This window comes from Lontra canadensis, unplaced genomic scaffold (assembly GCF_010015895.1).
Source record: "Lontra canadensis isolate GAN:19392208 unplaced genomic scaffold, GSC_riverotter_1.0 scaffold14, whole genome shotgun sequence".
NCBI lineage: Eukaryota > Metazoa > Chordata > Mammalia > Carnivora > Mustelidae > Lontra > Lontra canadensis.
Window position 1 is genome coordinate 25,671,075 of NW_022631008.1, and position 18,977 is coordinate 25,690,051.

Genomic DNA, 18,977 nt, shown 5'->3' on the forward strand with positions numbered 1-18,977 from the left:
ATATTTTTCAAACCGAACAGACAGAACATAAGAAAGAAGAATATGGGCCTCTCCAAATCTTCCATGTTTATCTTAAACTGAAAAGCACAGAATTACCCTCACTCTTCGAACAAGGGTTTTATCAATGCTTAGGATAATAAGGTGATGCATTATCAGAGAGCGACACCTCTGCCGACAGATGGCTATAAATCAAGAATGTCCTATGATGTCCCGATCTCTTTCTACCATGACAGAGAAAGAGAGATATTTGTATTCTATAATAAATATCCTGAGTATTTCCTATAACAGTTTAATTTAATTCTGGCTAATTTAAAATGGGAAAAAGAAAACCAACAAGCAAAACTACTCTACTACCCAAGATATCATTAATCTGACATATGATCAGAGTTCGAATACCCTAAGTTCCCATTCCCAACATGGGGCTGGAAGATGTAAGACCAATACATCTAGCCAAGAGGACCCTTGAGAGGCTGCCACAATCTAGAAACCCCTGCAGTAGAAGCCAGGAGGGCACAAAGGGACCTGGGTAGTACAAACACAGCCAAGCTATGAAGTTGGGGCAGAAGAGGGACTGCTGATACATGCTCCAGGCATATGGGGGCCCTAAGAAGGGTGGTGACACATCACCATCCCCAGTGAATAGAATCAAATATGAAGAGGATGAAAACCATGGAGACAGATATCTGTTCTCCTTTTGCAATGCCCAGAACTCAGCCTCAGGTTTCCTGTCCTCCAGGGAGTTTTTGTGTAGTCTTCTTATTCTATGTCCACTTACTTCCTGCCTTGGGCTGAGATGTCTCTGTTCACTTGTCAGGGCTCCGGAGGCTTTTGTGTCCATTCAACTAGAAAAGGTGGGGCTGCGGGACGTGATGCTGAACGCCTTCCTCCTCAGGAAACAAACCATGGCCGACAGAATGAAGAGCCTTGTGAGTTCAGTGAGAAGGGCTCCCTGAAGCTCTCGTTATGTTTTACATTTGAGCCAATAAAAATTCTTAACTTGTAATCTCTTGCTTTCAGCCTATTTGGATAGACTGTTGAAAATTTAAATAACTGTAAAAGGGAATTCAATAAGAAATAGAAAGGAAGTAATTCGAGCTAATTGTAGTTCAGTTTTAAAAATATGCACAATTTTTTCCAAGACCACATTTTATTTTGTCACTTTCAAAATGGAACTAGTTTCAGCACCTGCTCTGGAACATTAGCCCACTCTCAAGTGACCCACAGATGTTCGGGGGGTTTAGATAATGTGAGCAAGGGCTCTCACTATCTAATTCTTGTGTTAGTTGATTTTCCAGATATTAGTGACATGTTTCTATTTAAGAGTTTTATGCTAGCCTAATCTGTTGGGAAATATGAAATTCAAATCTTTAATCAGTTCAAAGTATTGCTATATTTTGTGAATATGGATTCATTAATTTTTTGAGGAGAAAGTCATTAGACTAACACATTGTTATTTGGGAGAGAAATCACAGGTTTACAATCTCTAAGTTTTTTTCCCTCTCTGTGACTGAAAAGGAAAGACTTAAATTTCCCAAATCCCGTTCTACAAATGGGATGTGAGGGGGCCAGACTTCTAGACAACTGCTGAGCAATAATGGAGGTAAACGACTCCTTATAATAAGTAATTGAGATATTCAATTACCTTTTTTTTACTACTATATTCAAAAAGTACTAACCAAGTAAAAAATTTTATAGTTCATTAACTGATCTTCAGGATTATCCAATGCCATCAGATTAAAAGACACAAGACTCCTAGATCAGAGACAAAGAACTTTATGACTCACAGCAGAGCAGGTGACATGACCTTTATGTTTGTATCAGTTCTCTTTGCCTCCCAAGTCTCAAGGGGGCAACATGGAGAAGACCAGATGTGTGCAGTGGGTTTTTGTCCCAGTCGAATGACACTGAGCTTGAGGAAGCTTCCACTTTTTATGGCAAGCTTGCCATTTTTCCTGGAGGGAGACATTACCCATCCTTCAATTTTGCTCTTTGTGAACAGAACCATGAGAAATGGCCCAGGTAAAGAGTGGTCAGGGCCATGCATTCTTGGCTACTCAACAAGGATGCAGGTGTGGGAGAGAATATGGAGTATTTCTCAACAAGTTGGCCTTCAGAAAGAATATGTCAACTGTGTGGCCCTTTCCTACTTAAAGTTTGCTATATGTTTGTATACATGTACTAGGCTGGAGAGTTTTTATAGCCAACCATCTAATAGAAGAACTGTCATTCTCTCTTATTACAGGATGAAGTTGGTAAAGTCAAGAGAGATGTTATAGTTGAATATTGTCAGAAGTAAGTATGGTGTATGTGAACAACATACGCTGATTTCTCTGACCCTGAATTCAATGAACTGCTATGTTCTATAGAAATCCAGACAATGAGTCAGGTGGTTTTCTTAATTTTTTAATTGATTTTTTTTCCTACTGAACATTTATTTATTTATGTATTTTAATTTAAATTAAGTTAATTAACATGTATTACTAGTTTCAGAGGTAGAGTTCAGTGATTCATCAATCTTATATAATGCCCAGTGCTCATTTCATCACATGCCCCCCTTAATGTCCATCACCCAGTTACCCCATCCCCCATCCCCACCCCTCCAGCAAACCCTCAGTGTGTTTCCTATGATTAAGAGTCTCTTATGGGGGGAAGAGAGGGTGCCTGAGTGGCTCAGTCAGTTTAGCGTTGGCCTTTGGCTCAGGTCATGATCCCAGGGTCCTGGGATCGGGCCCTGCATAGGGTTCCCTGCTCAGTGGAGAGCCTGCTTCTCCCTCTGTGTGCTCTCTCATCTCTCTCTCTCACTCTCTCTCTAAAATAAATAAATAAAATCTTTTTAAAAAGGAAAGTCTCTTATGGTATGTCTCCCTCTCTGATTCCATCTTGTTTTATTTTTCCCTTCCTTGCTCTATGGTCCTCTGTTTTGTTTCTTAAATTCCACATATCGGTAAAATGACATGACAATTATCTTTCTCTGATTGACTTATTTAACTTAGCATAATGCCCTCTAGTTCCATCCATATCATTGCAAATGGCAAGATTTCGTTTTTGATGGCTGCATAGTATTCCATTGTGTATATATATACCACATCTTCTTTATCCATTCATCTGCTGATGGACACCAGGCTCGTTCCACAGTTTGGCAATTGCTGCTATAAACATTGGAGTGCATGTGCCCCTTCGGATCACTAGGTGGTTTGTTTTTTAATAAACACAATTCTATTGGATAAAACCAAACCAATCCATCCTCTGACATGTATCAGAAATGAAGGATGGGAGATGGTTTGAAGAGGCTCATGCCTCTGTTTTGAGGCAATAGCAACATGAACCAGATAGAACTTTCTTCTTGATGAGGTCCTCTGTTATCTTTGAAAGATCTTTTAGGGAAGTAGATTCTTCTGAGAAAGATGGAATAACTTCAATTGACTTTATGGACATCATCTCTTCTGACTTTCAGGTTCAACTGCCGTATGTCTCACTATGCTCTTCGGGGTCAGATTATGGCATACTGCAATAGTCTGAGAGCCCTGCTAGAAGATTTCCCTACCATCAGAGATACATTTTTCATGGTGGGGCAACCAGAAGAAAAGAAAGGGTTGAGAGACTCCAAGGAGGGCCTCAAGGCTGACCCCAGGTGTGTAATTTCCTTTACATCTTTTTACTCCACCTCCATACCCTACCCCTCCCAGGGAAGAGGGAAGAGGCATGTTAAATTTGGTATGGGAATCTTGCTTTCTTTACTGCATTTGACCTTGATCTCCTGGTTCAAAAGGGCAAAAGAAAGAGCTAACACTCTAAGAATAACAGTATCTTTGTATTTGAACCCAGAAGAGGTTCTTTGTTTATGGGCTGTTTCACTGCTTTTTCAAGCTATGCAGTTTTTTGTTTTCCCCTGGAGAGCCCAGAGATTTCCATCAGTCACACCCTTTTACATAAGCCAGCATCTAAAATAAGCAAACAAATGAGTAATCTTGATCTTGAACTGTCCTGACTTCAAATAGTTTACTTAAGAGACCAGAAGAAATAAGAAACACACACATACACACACACACACACAACATTGATACACCAGTGCCTTGGATAAATCTGCCTTTGTATATTTCTCTGGCAGAGGAAAAAAAAATACATGTAGAGTGATATTAAGTGATAAGAGCAGAGCTGCTTCCATACTTCCTTATCATGCCTTATCCAGTTTTCCAAATGTTCCTAACTCAACCTGCCTGGAGTTCACTTACCTAGATGGAAGAGTTAGCATACCTATGCAGTCAGCAACTACATTTTCTTAAAAAAGAAATAAAAAGAAAAGAAAAGAAAAAAGAAAAGAGAAAGAAAGGGAGAAAGAAGGAGTGTTACATAGTTCTTCCATCTCCAAGGGGGAGAAAAATGGTGAGCTTACTTTCCTCCCTACTCTTTCCCTTAAGGCACAGAGCTTAGTGTTATATAATCGTAATACTCAATAAATACCATAGAACAGATTGATGAAAGCAAATTGAGAGACCATTTGTATCAGACCACTCATTCACTCCCTCACTCATTCATGCGTTATTCAGCCAGCATTTATTTAGTGCTTACTTAATACTAGCCATTTTGCTATGTGCTGGAGTTTTAAAGGTAAATAAGCCAATGACTCTGACAGTAAATTCAGCCCAGTGGGGGAAAGCGCTATCAACAAAAAAGTAACTTCAAAGATTTTAAAGGTAATCTGCTAGAGTTATGTGAAATGTTCCTTGAGGACACAAAAGAGGGAGTGTTTAACTGTAGCCCAGGGCCTCAGGGAGACATTAAAAGAGGAGGTGACAGGTAAGTCAGAGCTCACCCCCCCCCAAAAAAAAAATAGTGGGGATGATAGAACAGGCTAGAGAAATCTGGAGAATGAAAAAAGCTTGAATTTGCAGGCCCTTGACTAACTGATAGCTGGCTACCAAAATAGTGACCAGTCCTACCTTGACACGAACTCCAGTTTGTGGAGACCGGGGTCTGTCTCATGAGCTCAGCCAGTGCATACACTTGGGTCGACTTCCACATTTACCCAGTGGAAGAATGCATTTGAAGGAAGGGTAGGGCAAATACACCTCAGTAGACTGACTCTTTTGCTTAAGGGTTTGACTGTACACCTGTTGCCCAATGAGACTGAAGTGTATCTTTCTCTCCTATGAAACATCACAGGATAATCCTCTGACTTCTTAGTTTCATTATCTCATCTACCCACTAGCCAAGTCAACCATTTATAAGCCCTATCTATACTTAGGATCGAATTTTTAAAATAGTTTCCAGAAGTCTAACCACACATTCACTACATTTATGCTTAGGATCAAATGTATTCAGGAAGTCTGTTTTTGCTTCTGATCTGTTTTATTTGAAGCACCCAAATAAGGAGATCAGGAAGTAGAAAGAAAAAGAAAAAAAAAATGTCTCTGACTTGCAGGTCTTGCTCTATTCCTGTATTGTTTATTGTAGATGACTGTGTTTCCTAAAGATCAAGGGAAACCATCATTTAAGGGGGATGAGCCTAGAGCCCTAAATCATGTGGTCAGTGTGTGATAATTTCATGGCACGACTCTGGTCAATAGAAGTGTGGGCAAAGGAAGGGCTCACCCAGAGCCCAAGTCATAGAGTTAGACAGTGACTGATAAAGATTCCGTATTTTTTGGCTATACCCATCTCCTACTTCCTAAACTCTCCAGATTTCAACCTTTCCCTTTTAATACACCACAGAGAACAGAGCAATAGAGAAAGGAACTTCTGTCTTATGTGGAAGCTTAAAAAAGTATAAGATTATTTTTAACTTGAAAGTCTGTGATTCCATGTACTGAGTATTAACAAAAATGAACATTGGCCACAAGGAGGTAGAGGGGAGAGAGTCATGGCCTTGGAGTTAGAATATTTGGACTTTGCCCAGCTCAATTGTAAGTTGCCCTGAGGTCTCGGGCAAATCACTTTTGTTCAGTCTTTGAACCTCAATTCTTCATCTGATGAGTGAGGACATTGAAGCAGCTCTCTGAAGTTCAACATGCTAAGATTTTCAGTGCTAGGTTGTCTAGAGTTTGAGTCCAAGGAGTGGAACTGCTGAGGAAAGACTTCTTGGAAAGGGGCCATCTAGAAGTGTTCGTGAAATGATAGATGGGAATCACCCCAGGACGAATTTAACTAGAGATGAAGGGACAGAGTTGGGGAATGATGAGGGTCATGGAGGGACAGGTCCTCCTCACTCATCTCTTTCTTAAAATATGGAGTTGGGTTAGGTCGAAAATAAAAAATAAGTTTTCCTTTAAATGTCAATTCTAACAATTAATGCCCTATGGAGGATTCTGAGACATCCCAAGCTTATGAGCATGTTGTAATGGATTGGCAATGTCTGTCATGGCCAAGGACAGGGGCAAGGTGGCCTCCCTGGTTGTGTTTGCCATCCCTTGACCAGTAGAGCCCTGTCAGTTCTGTGGGTTTAAAATTCCAAGGTGCTATTTAATCCTTTAAAGGCTGTAATGTACTGTATTTACTTTTAACAGAGACGACCTTATCCCCAAACCCAAGTCTCTATAGAAGAGGAGACAAGGGGCATTCTTCTCCCAAGAAGGATGCCCCTTGAGGCCTCCTTGCTTTTCATGGCTCCAGAGGAGACTAGAGTCTGGAGACTGGGATGATGCTTGGGCATATTTCAAAAGCAGGGGTGTTGGCTGCTGGAATGAAGAAGGGAGAGAAGGGTTAATGTGAGAACATTAGTCAAACCCTTACTGTTTGACAGGTAGAGCCACGATCCCATATGGTGTTTACGTGCATTGAAAGAAGGCGCCCCTTCCTCTGGGCAGGTGTAGCCCCCTGCCAGGATGCAGAGCTTGGCAAGTAAAACATAGGCTGCATCTCAGCCACTGCTGGCTGCCTCAGGGCACAACCGGAACAACAGTACATGACAACCTTGGTGCCAAGTGCTGTACTGCAATGGATAGACATTGTCCTTGCCCTTTAGGCAAGGGGAAATAGGTAATTTTTTAAAAAAGATTTTATTTATTTATTTGAGAGAGAGAAAGAGAGCGAGAGAGAGAGAGAAAGAGCATGCATGAGGGGAGGGGCAGAGGGAGAAGCAGAGTCTCTGCTGGCCAGGGATCCTGATGTGGGGCTCAATCTCAGGACCCTGAGATCATGACCTGAGCCAAAGGCAGAGCTTAACCAGCTGAGCCACCTGGGTGCCCTGGGAAAATAGTTAACTACAATACATTGCTATAAAGACTAAAATATAATAAGAGAATAATAAAAGCAGCACCCTCCAGGAAATGTTCATTATTATCTTAGGGATTGGGGTGGTGGGGATGGGGAGCCAGGCAGGCTGCAGGGTAAAGGGGATGCTTAACCTGGGACTTAGAGGATGGTTAGTGTTTCGGGTACACCAGGAAAATAACTTCAGTTCAAGCTGGGAGACCCGCATGTATAGTGACACAGAGATGTGAGACAGCACATGCGCTCTTGAGTGGCTCCCACCCAGGGTGTGTGAGGATGAGCAATGAGGAGGAGAATGTACAGGAATCATGAGCAAGATCCAAAAGTCTGGCATATGTCCTTCCACAGCAGGCAAAGGGGGAGTAAGATGATGGTTGGGAATCTCATTTAGGAAGCTACTGAAGCTGTACAGACAGGAGATGTGTAGGAGGTAAAACCAGTTGGCCAGGTGCTGGATTTGATGGGAGGCTAAAGGCAAAGGAGGAAGCTGGGTGTCACCCAGAGCCTCTGGCTTGGATAAATAAAAAGATGGCAGTGCAATTATTATTTAATTGGTACAGAGTTTCCATTCTGGAAGATGAATAAAAGTTCTGGAGACAGTTGCACAACAATGTGGAAGTACTTAATGCCATTGAACTCTACACTTAAAGACAGTTCCAATGATAAATTTTATGTTATGTATATTTTATCACAATTCCTTTAAATGGGGGAACAAATGGTAGTGTCCTAAAGAGGAAAAAGGTAGAGAGGGAGATACTGAATCACAGCTCGAAAGCCTCAGTGGTGAATTTCTTCCTTATTTCTTCCTTTTTGAGACCTCCCAACAGGTCTTAATGCTCCCTAATCTGGATGTTTCCAGCACTTTCATATATGGTTGACCCTTGAACAGCATGGTTTTGAATGCACAGGTCCCCTTATAAATTGATTTGTCTTTTATAAATATAGTAGAGTACTGTAAATGTGTTTTCCTTATGATTTTCTTAATAACATTTTCTTTCTCTAGCTTCCTTTATTATAAGAATATAGTATATAGTATATATAGCATACAAAATATGTGTTTATCAACTATCCATGTATCTGGTCAACAGTAGGCTATTAGTAGTTACGTTTCTATGTTATGCACAGATTTTTTACTTCAAGGTGGGTCAGCACCCCTGACCTGCGTTGTTCAATGGCCAACTGTGCTTCCATTCCACCATGCTTCTGTCATAAATCATGCATAAATCTAGTTGCTTCAGAAATGTAAGAACCTTGCGGGCAGTGGCCATCTTCATTTCATATCCCAGATGTGTACCTCTGCCTTTGACCTTGATTGAAGGGGAGATGGAGGTAGGGGAAACGGCCCACAGGAGGTAGGGGAAACGGCCCACAGGAGGTAGGGGAAGTTCCAGCCAATGGCCTTTAATTCAATTATGAAATAAGATTGTGTCATCATTTGCTGTCAAGAATTTGGTATGAGGCTGAAAGAAGTCTTGGAATTATTAGAAAAGGAAATGGGCATGAAAGCTGATCAAAGGAAAGAATAAGGGTTGTCCCAGGGTGACACAGCTCAGGCTGGAAACCATTTACTCGTTGTTGCATCAGTACAATTAGTGGTGTGATTTCCTCCAGCTGTGCTCAGCAACATGCAGCTAGAAGCCAAAAACATAATAGTCAGAAGGATCCAGAGTTGGGGTTTTGCTATGTAGGTGAGTAGTGAATACAAGGAAGCAGAGACTGGAAAGTTCTGGTGAGAGAGTAGTTCCTATGCTTGACTGCGAGACCCAGTGTGGGCAGGGAAAGGAGGGAAGTCAGAATGGAACTGACAGATGAAAGGGGGAGACCAGAGGGCTGGACAATGTCAAGGAGCATATTTTGTGGGGATAATGGAGGTTTACTGGGAGTAGATGAGTGAGGAAACTGGAATAAAAGGTTGGTGTAGGAAAAGACGGGAAAGGGGGTTTTGGGTTTAAGTCTTTGCAGGGGAGGTGGTCCCAGGTAATGATAAGGTCTGGGATTTGGCCCCAGAGTGGATGGCTGGAGGGGAAGGAAGGGGAAAGGGGATGATGTCAAGCAGGTAAGAAACTGACAGGCTAGGGAGTTGGTGGGCCATCCACGAGGAGTGGGGAGGAACCCTCCTTGTGGGGCTGAGAACAGGCTATACCACTGCACTTCGGACCCAGAGCTTTCTGCTACTCTCTCTGTCCTTCCCCAGCAGATGGCTGCTCACTGCAGGCAGGGGTGCAAATGGAAGGAAAGAATGGTTGAGAAATAAAGGGTAACACTTGGTAGAGGGCCCTGAGGCTCCGGGGATGTATGTGTTTCTCTGAGGCCAAGGACTGGACAGTCACACTGTTGCTGCCAGCCCCTCGGCCTGTAACCTCGTGTGCTTGGCCGCAGGCCCTGGTGACTTTTTATTGTTGATATTTGATGTTTCTTTGGGGCACCTTTGGACATTGTGAACTGAACAATAGAGATAAGACTGGGTTACCCTGGCTTTGATCTGCTCCAGGACAGGAAAGTCTGACTTTGTGGTTACTGAAATAAAGGAAATTTCTCCAAACTAACACCGTCCTTTGTTCCCAAACCTCAAATTACCTGATTAAAACCCTGAGACTTGAAAGGTGGCTTTAAGGCCAATGATTCACTTCACGTAGAGTTTTAATGATTCAAAAAGTCTCAGACTCCGAATGTTTGATATTGAAAACATTCAGCCCTCAGTTAAAATGAGTTATATTTCACTTTAGTAAGTGGAAAGGGTGATCTGAATCTCTCCCAGAGACCCAGAAACAATAACAAGAGTCAAAAAGCACCCCTGTGATTTCCAAAGTGCCCCCCAGAAGGTGAGGACCTCCCACCAGGAGTCCTTTCCAGGGACCATGGAACTGGGCAAGAAAACTGGGTACAAACTATGAACAATAGTGTGATGAGTAGGACTTGAAGAGTAAAAGAGAAGGGAGGCTCTAAAAATGACTCCCTGATTTCTGGCTTGGGCGACTGAGGGTTGTGGCTGTTTTAACAGAGGACGAGGCACAGGTTTGGGGTGGTAGAGGGTAAGGAGTTCAGTTCTTGCCTTCTTTGACTGAAATGATCTGAAACCCTACCAACCAACAGGAAGCAAGTTGGAAGTGAGGAGCTGGGGAGGGGACCGGGCACGCACAGGTGGATTCAGGTATCACCGTGAATGGATGGCCTTTGCAGCCAGAAGAGTGGACACACCGTCCAGGACTAGGGACAGAGTGGGAAGAGCAGAGCGGAGGGATTAAGGGGGAGGGGCTGTTGTGTGGCGGGGTTAGGGGGCTCCATACCCACCACACACCTCCTTCCACTGTCTGTCTGTGTGTCTGTGAGGCCTGCTTTGTCTAGCATAGCCGAGATGGGTCTAAGGTGGCACCCTTCTCTAGCCTTGCCCTATAACCCTCAATTCTAGGACATCCTCTCATTAGTGTGTTCAGGTTCCCACTTGTTAACAAATAGCCCCAAGGGTTCCTACAAGGTCTCTTTACTGGGCCACAGGGGTTCCTTGCCCCCTACCCACCTTTGGCCCCTTTGCTAGATACCCTCACCTTAGCATTCTAACAACAAACTTTGTATAGCTCCTCACAACTTAGAAAAGATTTTTCACAAGCTTGGTACTCTTTTTAAAAATTATTCCTTACATCGATTCTGTGAGTTGGGAATCATTATCTCCACTTTATGTATGCAAGGACTCAGATGGTAGTGCATCTAAGGCCACACAGCTGTGGGCGATGGAAGCTGGTCTCAGAACGGGGTCCTCCGATGCCAGAATCCACACCTGTTAACTGCACAAGCACCATTTTCACACCAGATGAACACAATTAGACTTAAAGGCACCAAATCCATTCAAATGGAAAACAGCCCCCCTTACCCCACCCTCTGTCACAGTGGGCCACCTCATTCCTGAGAGGACATAGAAACCAGGTCAAGATGCCACCTTCCCCCAGTGGGTATACCGGAAAGATCACGAGCTTCCATTGGTGTGAAGGTCAAACACAGGCAAAACCCAACAAAATAATCTTTTAATATTTTATCCAATTATGGTAAAACCACAAAGAAAAACTAACATGAATGTAAAATTCAGGATGGTGGTTTCTCCCCAGGGCCCCCAGGGAGGTGCACGTCAGGCTTCGAAGGCTTCAGGCGGCTGCCTTCCGCTCAGGTCAGGATCCTAGGGTCCTGGGATCGAGTCCCGCCTCACGGTCCATGCTCATGGGGAACTTGCTTCTCCCTCTCCTCCCTGTTTGTGCTCTCTCTAAAAAAAAAAAATTAAAAAATAAAACAAAGTAAGTCTCAACTTCATCTCTTAGGAGCTGGGCAGGCAAAGTTCTCCTAGGACCGCAGTCTCCTCCTCTGTCAAATAACAACACAGGTGAATTCTAAGGACATAAGAATTCAATGAGAAAATATGTAACACCCAGAATGGTGCCAGCCACCACATTCAGGTCCTCTCTCTGCTTTCTCACCACACCTTTCCTGCCCTCCAAACCCACTCCTTCCTCCAACACAGCCGGGGCTAAAAGCAGCCTCCCCGCTCCTCTCCTCAGTTATTTATAACCGAGGCCACCTGTGAGCTGCCTGCAAGTGAGACGTGCTGGCCCGGGCCTGGACGCCGGGCTCCAGCTCGGCTCGGGTGTCACCCCAGCCCGGAGCTGTGGCTGCAGGGCCGTGTTAGAAATAGTTCCCACTGGGGTGTCTGTTTTGCCTTTTTTTTTTTTTTAAGATTATTTATTTACTTACTTATTTGACAGAGATCACAAGTAGGCAGAGAAGCAGGCAGAGAGAGAGGAGGAAGCAGCTCCCCGCTGAGCAGAGAGCCCAATGTGGGGCTCGATCCCAAGACCCTGGGATCATGACCTGAGCCGAAGGCAGAGGCTTTAACTCACTTAGCCACCCAGGCGCCCCGGGGTGTCTGTTTTTTTAAAGAGAAATGCTGTGCTGACCCAAACTTTCTTATAATGCCACAGGAGTTTTCGGGCCCGGCCGCGGGGTTTGCTGTCTGCTGACGGGAAGGTCTTCCTCAATTTATGGTTCCTGCCCCATCCTTCTGAAGTGCTGGTTATGTTCAAAACTCTGCCAGAAGAGGTTTGTATTTCTTTCTGTGTGCCAGAATGAAAACTGGCTGGGGCTTTGTTATGTCTCGCGGTTAAGCGTATCAATCACAGAGAACATCTCTTGTTTTTTTCCAGGGATATCTAGTACCCGAAGATCTTCACAACGCTCCCAATATTTTTGCCTGCTTCATAATCCTTTCTCTAGGGCCTCATTATTTCCCCGAGTTCTGTTTCTCCCCAGTCACTAATGAATACTAATCCGAGCTTCCCGCATTCCTTATTAATCCTCAATTTCCTCCCACACCCTTCACGGAAAATCCCACCCGGATGCCCTGAAGCTAATGACAGGTGGAGATCGCAGGCGTAGCCATCAGCCTGTTTCTCTGAGGGGCTGCTCTGTGCACCTAACTTCCTGTTAGAGGGTCATATTGATAACCATATAAAAAGTAGATCTAGAAATACACAGAGTACTCAACAAGTATTTTCTAAGTGAAGTGTAGCGCTGGAAAATGGCCATTGGGAACATTCTGATTGTTCTTTGTTAAGTGAAAACCTAGGTTTAACAACCTAGTTTCTTACCCTCTCCCCCCCCCCCCCCCGCCCCAGTTTTATTGAGATGTAACTAATCAGTAAATTGCATATATTTGAAGTGTGTAACATGATTTAACGTATGTGTACCTTGTTAAATGATTACCCCAGTTAATTAACATATCTATCTCTTCACAGTTATCTTCTTTTGCATGTGGTAAGAACACTTATCTACTCTCCTAGCAAGTTCCAAGTATGCAATACATTATTATTAACTATAGGCACCATGCTACACATTAGATCCTCAGAATTTATTCATCTGATACTGAAAATGTGTACCCTTTGGCAACGCCTATCCATTTCCCACCCCTGGTAGCTACTCTTCTATGATTTCAACATTTTGTTTATTATTTTAGATTCAACATATAAGTGAGATTGTCCAATGCGTCTTTTCCTATCTGGTTATTTTACTTAGCATGACATTCTCCAGGCTCATCCATGCTTTTGCAAATGGCAGGATTTTTCTTTTTTCAATGTGTGAATAATATCCTTTTGTGTATGTGTTTCACATTTTTTTATCCATCTATCCATCCACTGGACAGTTCGATCGTTTCCATAGCTTGCCTATGATGAGTAATGCTGCAATGGACATGAAAGTATAGATAATCTCCTTGAGATACTGACTTTGGATGTGTACCCAGGAGTGGGAGGATCATATGGTAGTTCTACATACAAAAGAATGAAACTGGACCCCTACCTCTCACCTCTCACAAAAATTAATTTGAGGTGGATTAGAGACTAAATGTAACATTGAAAACTGCAAAACTCTTGGAGGAAAGTGGGGAAAGCTTGACATTGGTCATGGTGATGATTTTTGGATATAATATGAAAAGAATAGGCAACAAAAGCAAAAATAAATAAATGCGACTCTATCAAACTAAAAAGGTTTTGCTCAACAAAGGAAACAACAAAATGAAAAGGCAACTTAGAGAATGGGAGAAATATTTGCAAACCACGTATCTGATAAGGGGGTAATACCTGAAATATGTAAGGAACTCAGGAACTCCTACAAAACAACAATAAAATCTGACTTTAAAACGGGCAAAGGTCATGATTAGACATTTTTTCCAAAGAAGACAACCAGATGGCCAACAGGTACATGAAAATATGCTCAATATCACTGATCCTCAGAGAGAGGCAAATCAAAACCACAGTGAGAGAGCACCCTACGCCTGTTAGGATGGCTATTGTCAAAATGACAAGAGACAGCAAGTCTTGGCAAGGATGTGGAGAAAAGGGAACCCTTGTGTCCTGTGGATGGGAATGTAAGTTGGTGCAGCCATTATGGAAAACAGTATGGAATTTCCTCAAATAATTAAAAATAGAACTGCCCTTTCTTTCATTAAAGAATTTTAGATGTTTCAAAATATATAGTATATATTTTATAACTATTAAGTGTAAAGATAATTATGTATTATATATGTAAATACTACCTTCTTTAAGTTGGATCATCATTTTCCACTTTTCCTTCACTCGAATGTTAATAGTTAAGGTCCTGGGTTTGATCATTTTTATTTGTGTTTTTTTTTTTTACTTTTTTTAAAATTTCTTTTCAGCGTAACAGTATTCATTGTTTTTGCACCCAGTGCTCCATGCAATACGTGCCCTCCCTAATACCCACCACCTTGTTCCCCCAACCTCCCATCCCCCACCCCTTCAAGACCCTCAGGTTGTTTTTCAGAGTCCATAGTCTCTCATGGTTCACCTCCCCTTCCAGTTTCCCTCAACTCCCTTCTCCTCTCCATCTCCCCATGTCCTCCATGTTATTTGTTATGCTACACAAATAAATGAAACCATACGATAATTGACTCTCTGCTTGACTTATTTCACTCAGCGTAATAATCTCTTCCAGTCCCGTCCATGTTGCTACAAAAGTTGGGTATTCATCCTTTCTGATGGAGGCATAATACTCCATAGTGTATATGGACCACATCTTCCTTATCCATTTGTCCGTTGAAGGGCATCTTGGTTCTTTCCACAGTTTGGCAACCATGGCCATTGATGCTATAAACATTGGGGTATAGATGGCCCTTATTTGTGTGTTTAAACTATGTTGATAAATACCTACACTTTGCTTACAGGTGTTCCCTCTCGGCAGTGGTATCTGAATACGGGTTCCTGCTAGGAGTTTATCTGTGACACTTGTAATCTATCAGTGGTCCTGCAAACACATTTTGCTGTGTTTCTGGTCACCAGTGTCTTTAAGCAAAGAGAAACACATTGCTTTAAACCCCTCACTCTAGGACGTACCTTGTCCAAAGGCATATAACCTGGTTGAGGAGTAGGTTTGTGTTCTGTTTTCCAGATGTTATTCTGTAATTACTAACCTGTATTATACTGTGAAAATGTTTAATATTGTTTGAAGATACTATCCCTAATTGATGTGCTCATGTATTTTTTTAATTCTCTCTCTTTTTTTAAAGATTTTATTTATTTATTTGACAGAGAGAGTGTGAGGGGGAACACAAGCAGGTGGAGTGGGAGAGGGAGAAGCAGGCTTCCCGCTGAGCAGGGAGCCCGATGTAGGGCTCTATCCCAGGATGCCAGGATCATGACCTGAGCCACATTAGGCAGCTGAGCCACTCAGGTGCCCCAATTTGGGGGCTTTTGGGGGGGGTTATTAGTTATTTTTATTAACATATAATGTATTATTTGCCCCAGGGGTACAGGTCTGTGAATCGTCAGGCTTACACGCTTCACTGCACTCACCATAGCACATACCCGCCCCAATGTCCATAACCCCACCCCCCTCTCCATATCCCCCTCCCCCCCCAGCAACCCTCACTTTATTTTGTGAGATTAAGAGTCTCTTATGGTTTGTCTCCCTCCCTTCTCTTAGAAACTTCTTAAAATGTTATTTCTTTCTGTTGATTTTACCCACAGGCAGCTTTCCAAGCCTTACAGCTAACTCTACAGCTGATAGCCTCTCTCCATGACATTGTGGCCTACCTTTTCAGTTTTGCTCAACTTGGAAATTGTCCAACATGTTTTGAATTTCCTCTAAGTGCTAACCCCCTGAAAGGCAACTGGGGAGGAACTGAGGGCATTGGTAAGTGATTAGAGGTGATTCAGATCACCTTTGGTATTCACGTCCAATTCTATGAAGCTCTTTTCTTCTTCCAACTTCACTGAAGTATAATCGGCAAATAAAATTGGAAGCTGAAGTGTACAATGTGATGATTTGATAAACACATACATTGTGAAAAGATTCCCCCCACCTAGTTAACTCATATGAAGCTCTTAATACTTGGAAAGACTGAATTAAATTATTCTTTTCATAAATGACAGGAGAAGAAGGGCAAAGGGCAAAACCTCATGATATTCTGTCTCCAAACTAATTAATTCCACACTTGCAGGTTAAACCACAAAGTAAAGCTAGCCGGGAACTGGGCCAGCCTGGGTTTTTACCCTGTATCTGCCACTTGGTTACTGGGCGCTGGACACTTGACTCTCCGGGTCTCTCTCCATCTATAAAATGGGGATGATAACACCTGTTTCATGGAGATGTTCTGTGGATTAAAATCTATGTAGAGCTTCTACAAGAATGTACATGCCCTTACTATACCCTAGTTTTCTTTCATCCCCTTTCTGGCCTTTGTGAGCTAATATGGCAAGGTCAGAGCCAAGCATTCATTGTCAAGAATTTTTTGCAGACCATCTCTGTTAGCTAACAGTAGCCACATGGCCCTGAAGTAAGAATGACTGAGGCTTTAGTTTTATCTGCCAAGTGCTAATCCATAAACCCTAAATAAGCACTAAGTTCTGAGATAAATGCACAAGGTAAATTAAAGACTGAAATGCTTAGTAAGCTGGGTTGATCAAAAGTAGGGAAACTGATCTCGTTATTTTAATAACTTGACTTGCAGCCAAATTATGTCTGTAGTTATGTAAATATTAATTAATCACAATACTTTATAACAGGGTAACCAAGGATTTTAAAGGATGAGAAGAGCTGATGGAATGAGATGATAATGTGCTTATTTAAACCTAGCATTCTTCAAATGAGTGTAAGATACTCTGAATCTATTTCTCTCTGGCCAGTGCATAAAGAAAAAGTGTTTGTGGGAGACCCTGATTTGTTTGCTGGTAGATGTGGTAGATGTCACTGAACACTGATGGAAACTGTAAACGTTCAGACAGGAGACCTAGGGAAGGGTATGAGTGGCGATCCTGGAGGAGGGTTGATGCCAGTCTCTGAGGAGAAGCAGCATGAAAAGGGGATGGATTGGGGCTGACTCAGCAGAAAACACAGATTTTTTTTTTTTTTTTTTTTTTTTTTGAGATTACACAGAATTGTGTAACGAGATTTCAGAACTACCAGCATGGCTTCATTGTAAGAATCAAGAAAGTAGAGAAGTTCCAAAGCACACTTAGGGCCTTTTGCTAATTCCAGGACTGTTATAAAAGGGGTTTACTCAGAAAATCAGCTAAGACACTCTCAAGGGAGGTGCTGGATTTGGGGAGGGTGCGGAGACTGGGCTTTAGATGAGGGATGGGTGAAAGGATGGGATGGGAAACCATGGAGATGAGCTAGAAGCCAAGATAGAGCCAGAGCCATCTTCCCCAAGAAGGACCCTGCATAGGAACTCCTCCAGCAGCTGGGAAGGCAGAGTGTGCAGGGAAAGTGATCTGGGGGTACTTGCCCTCCCTTGAATCAAGGGAGAAAACTAGGATGGTTGGTCTTGGCAAGATCAGAAAAGGACACTGGCAAAGACAACAGGCCGAAGTGCACATGGCCAGTCCAGAGGATGGTGAGCCTACCAGTGTGACACTGAGGAACAGGAGGGACTGAGGCCAAATTATTGAGGACCTAGAATGCAGGATAAAGGAAATCGGTTTCTTATTATTTATATGCTTCTGAACCAGAAACCATTGAAATATGTGGGGCCCAGGCTTTCCAAGGTGTGCAATTAGAGGCATGCAGTCTGTCATGTTGCCAGCGAAAACATTTGTGCTCCAGGGAGAATGTGCAAAGTTTTGCATACTCTGCTCTGCTGAAAATAGATAAAGAGCAAACTGCACTAAAAAAAAAAAAAAAAAAAAAATCCCACTCTAAGATAATCATCTTTTTTAAAAAGCCTCAGTTGCTCAGTTCCTGGACCACTTCCCAGAAGGAGGCAAGGAGAAGTAAGGTGAACAGAGGAGATGGGTCTGTTCCCATCCTTTCCCAATGCCTCTCAGCTATTGCCGAGCTATTTGGAGTTAGATAAAATGACTTTTGTGGGCTTAGGTGCTTTAAAATATTCTTCAAGGGGATGCTCCAGATTTCAGCTTTGGTCCTGCCACTTGACTGAGGAAGCAGCAGCCCTTTGACACTGAGCATGAGCTGGGTGGCCCCGGACAACTCCTCTCCTTCCCTGAAAGCCAGCCACTCCCTTTGGATCAGCAGAGGATGTAATCTGCATGTGGGAGTTTGCACTGTGATTTCCCTGTAAAGGTTTAGGAGGCCAGTGAAAGCCCAAATACTATCCATATAAAGTTAGGGTTTCAGGAACTCTTGAGGCAAACTAAGCGCAAAATGTACAGGCTCTTGAGTATTCACGTGGAGATAGGGCCATCGTGATTCCATATTCTCTCTCTCGCTCTCTCTTTCTAATTTCCCAAATGGGACCCTCTTGGGGGAAAGGATTGTTTGTTTCCTGATGTTTTCTGGCTGAGGATCTACTGCCAACACCCTGCTTCCCACCACAACTACATGGCAACCATCTGCCCCAGCCTCACAGGAAGGCCTCCTGCCTGGCCCTGTCTGCCCCCTTCCATCCCACCCAGCAGCCGCTCGATGCCGCTAAGAAAGGGGAGCCTAAATGAGGATCCTAAAATCTGTAAACAACAAAGAAAGAGGAGTGCCCACCTCCACATCTGTGTTTAGGTGATAATGCTCAGAACAATGTTGCTGGGCAGTGATGGTGTGGAGGTGTACGTACAGCACACACGTAAATGAAAAGACAAAAATTATCTGACACCAACCACTGGAACAAGAGAGAGATTCTTGTTGGTCTTTACTACCTTCTAACCCTTGTTCAAACACACTTTGCACTTTTTAAAAAATTTTTTTAAAGATTTTATTTATTTATTTGACAGAGAATACAAGTAGGCAGAGCAGCAGGCAGAGGGAGAGGGAGAAGAAGA

At 42.9% G+C, this 18,977-nt stretch overlaps 1 protein-coding gene across 1 annotated transcript in view; it reads left to right on the top strand.

Moving 5' to 3' along the window:
- Positions 1-18,977, top strand: part of LOC116868158 — a 174,313-nt gene that overhangs the window by 94,474 nt on the left and 60,862 nt on the right. The window contains exons 25-29 of the mRNA XM_032858279.1: positions 815-926; positions 2,243-2,292; positions 3,455-3,631; positions 12,174-12,291; positions 15,732-15,897. Coding sequence (XP_032714170.1) covers positions 815-926; positions 2,243-2,292; positions 3,455-3,631; positions 12,174-12,291; positions 15,732-15,897 — 623 coding nt within the window. The remainder of the gene's footprint in view (positions 1-814; positions 927-2,242; positions 2,293-3,454; positions 3,632-12,173; positions 12,292-15,731; positions 15,898-18,977) is intronic.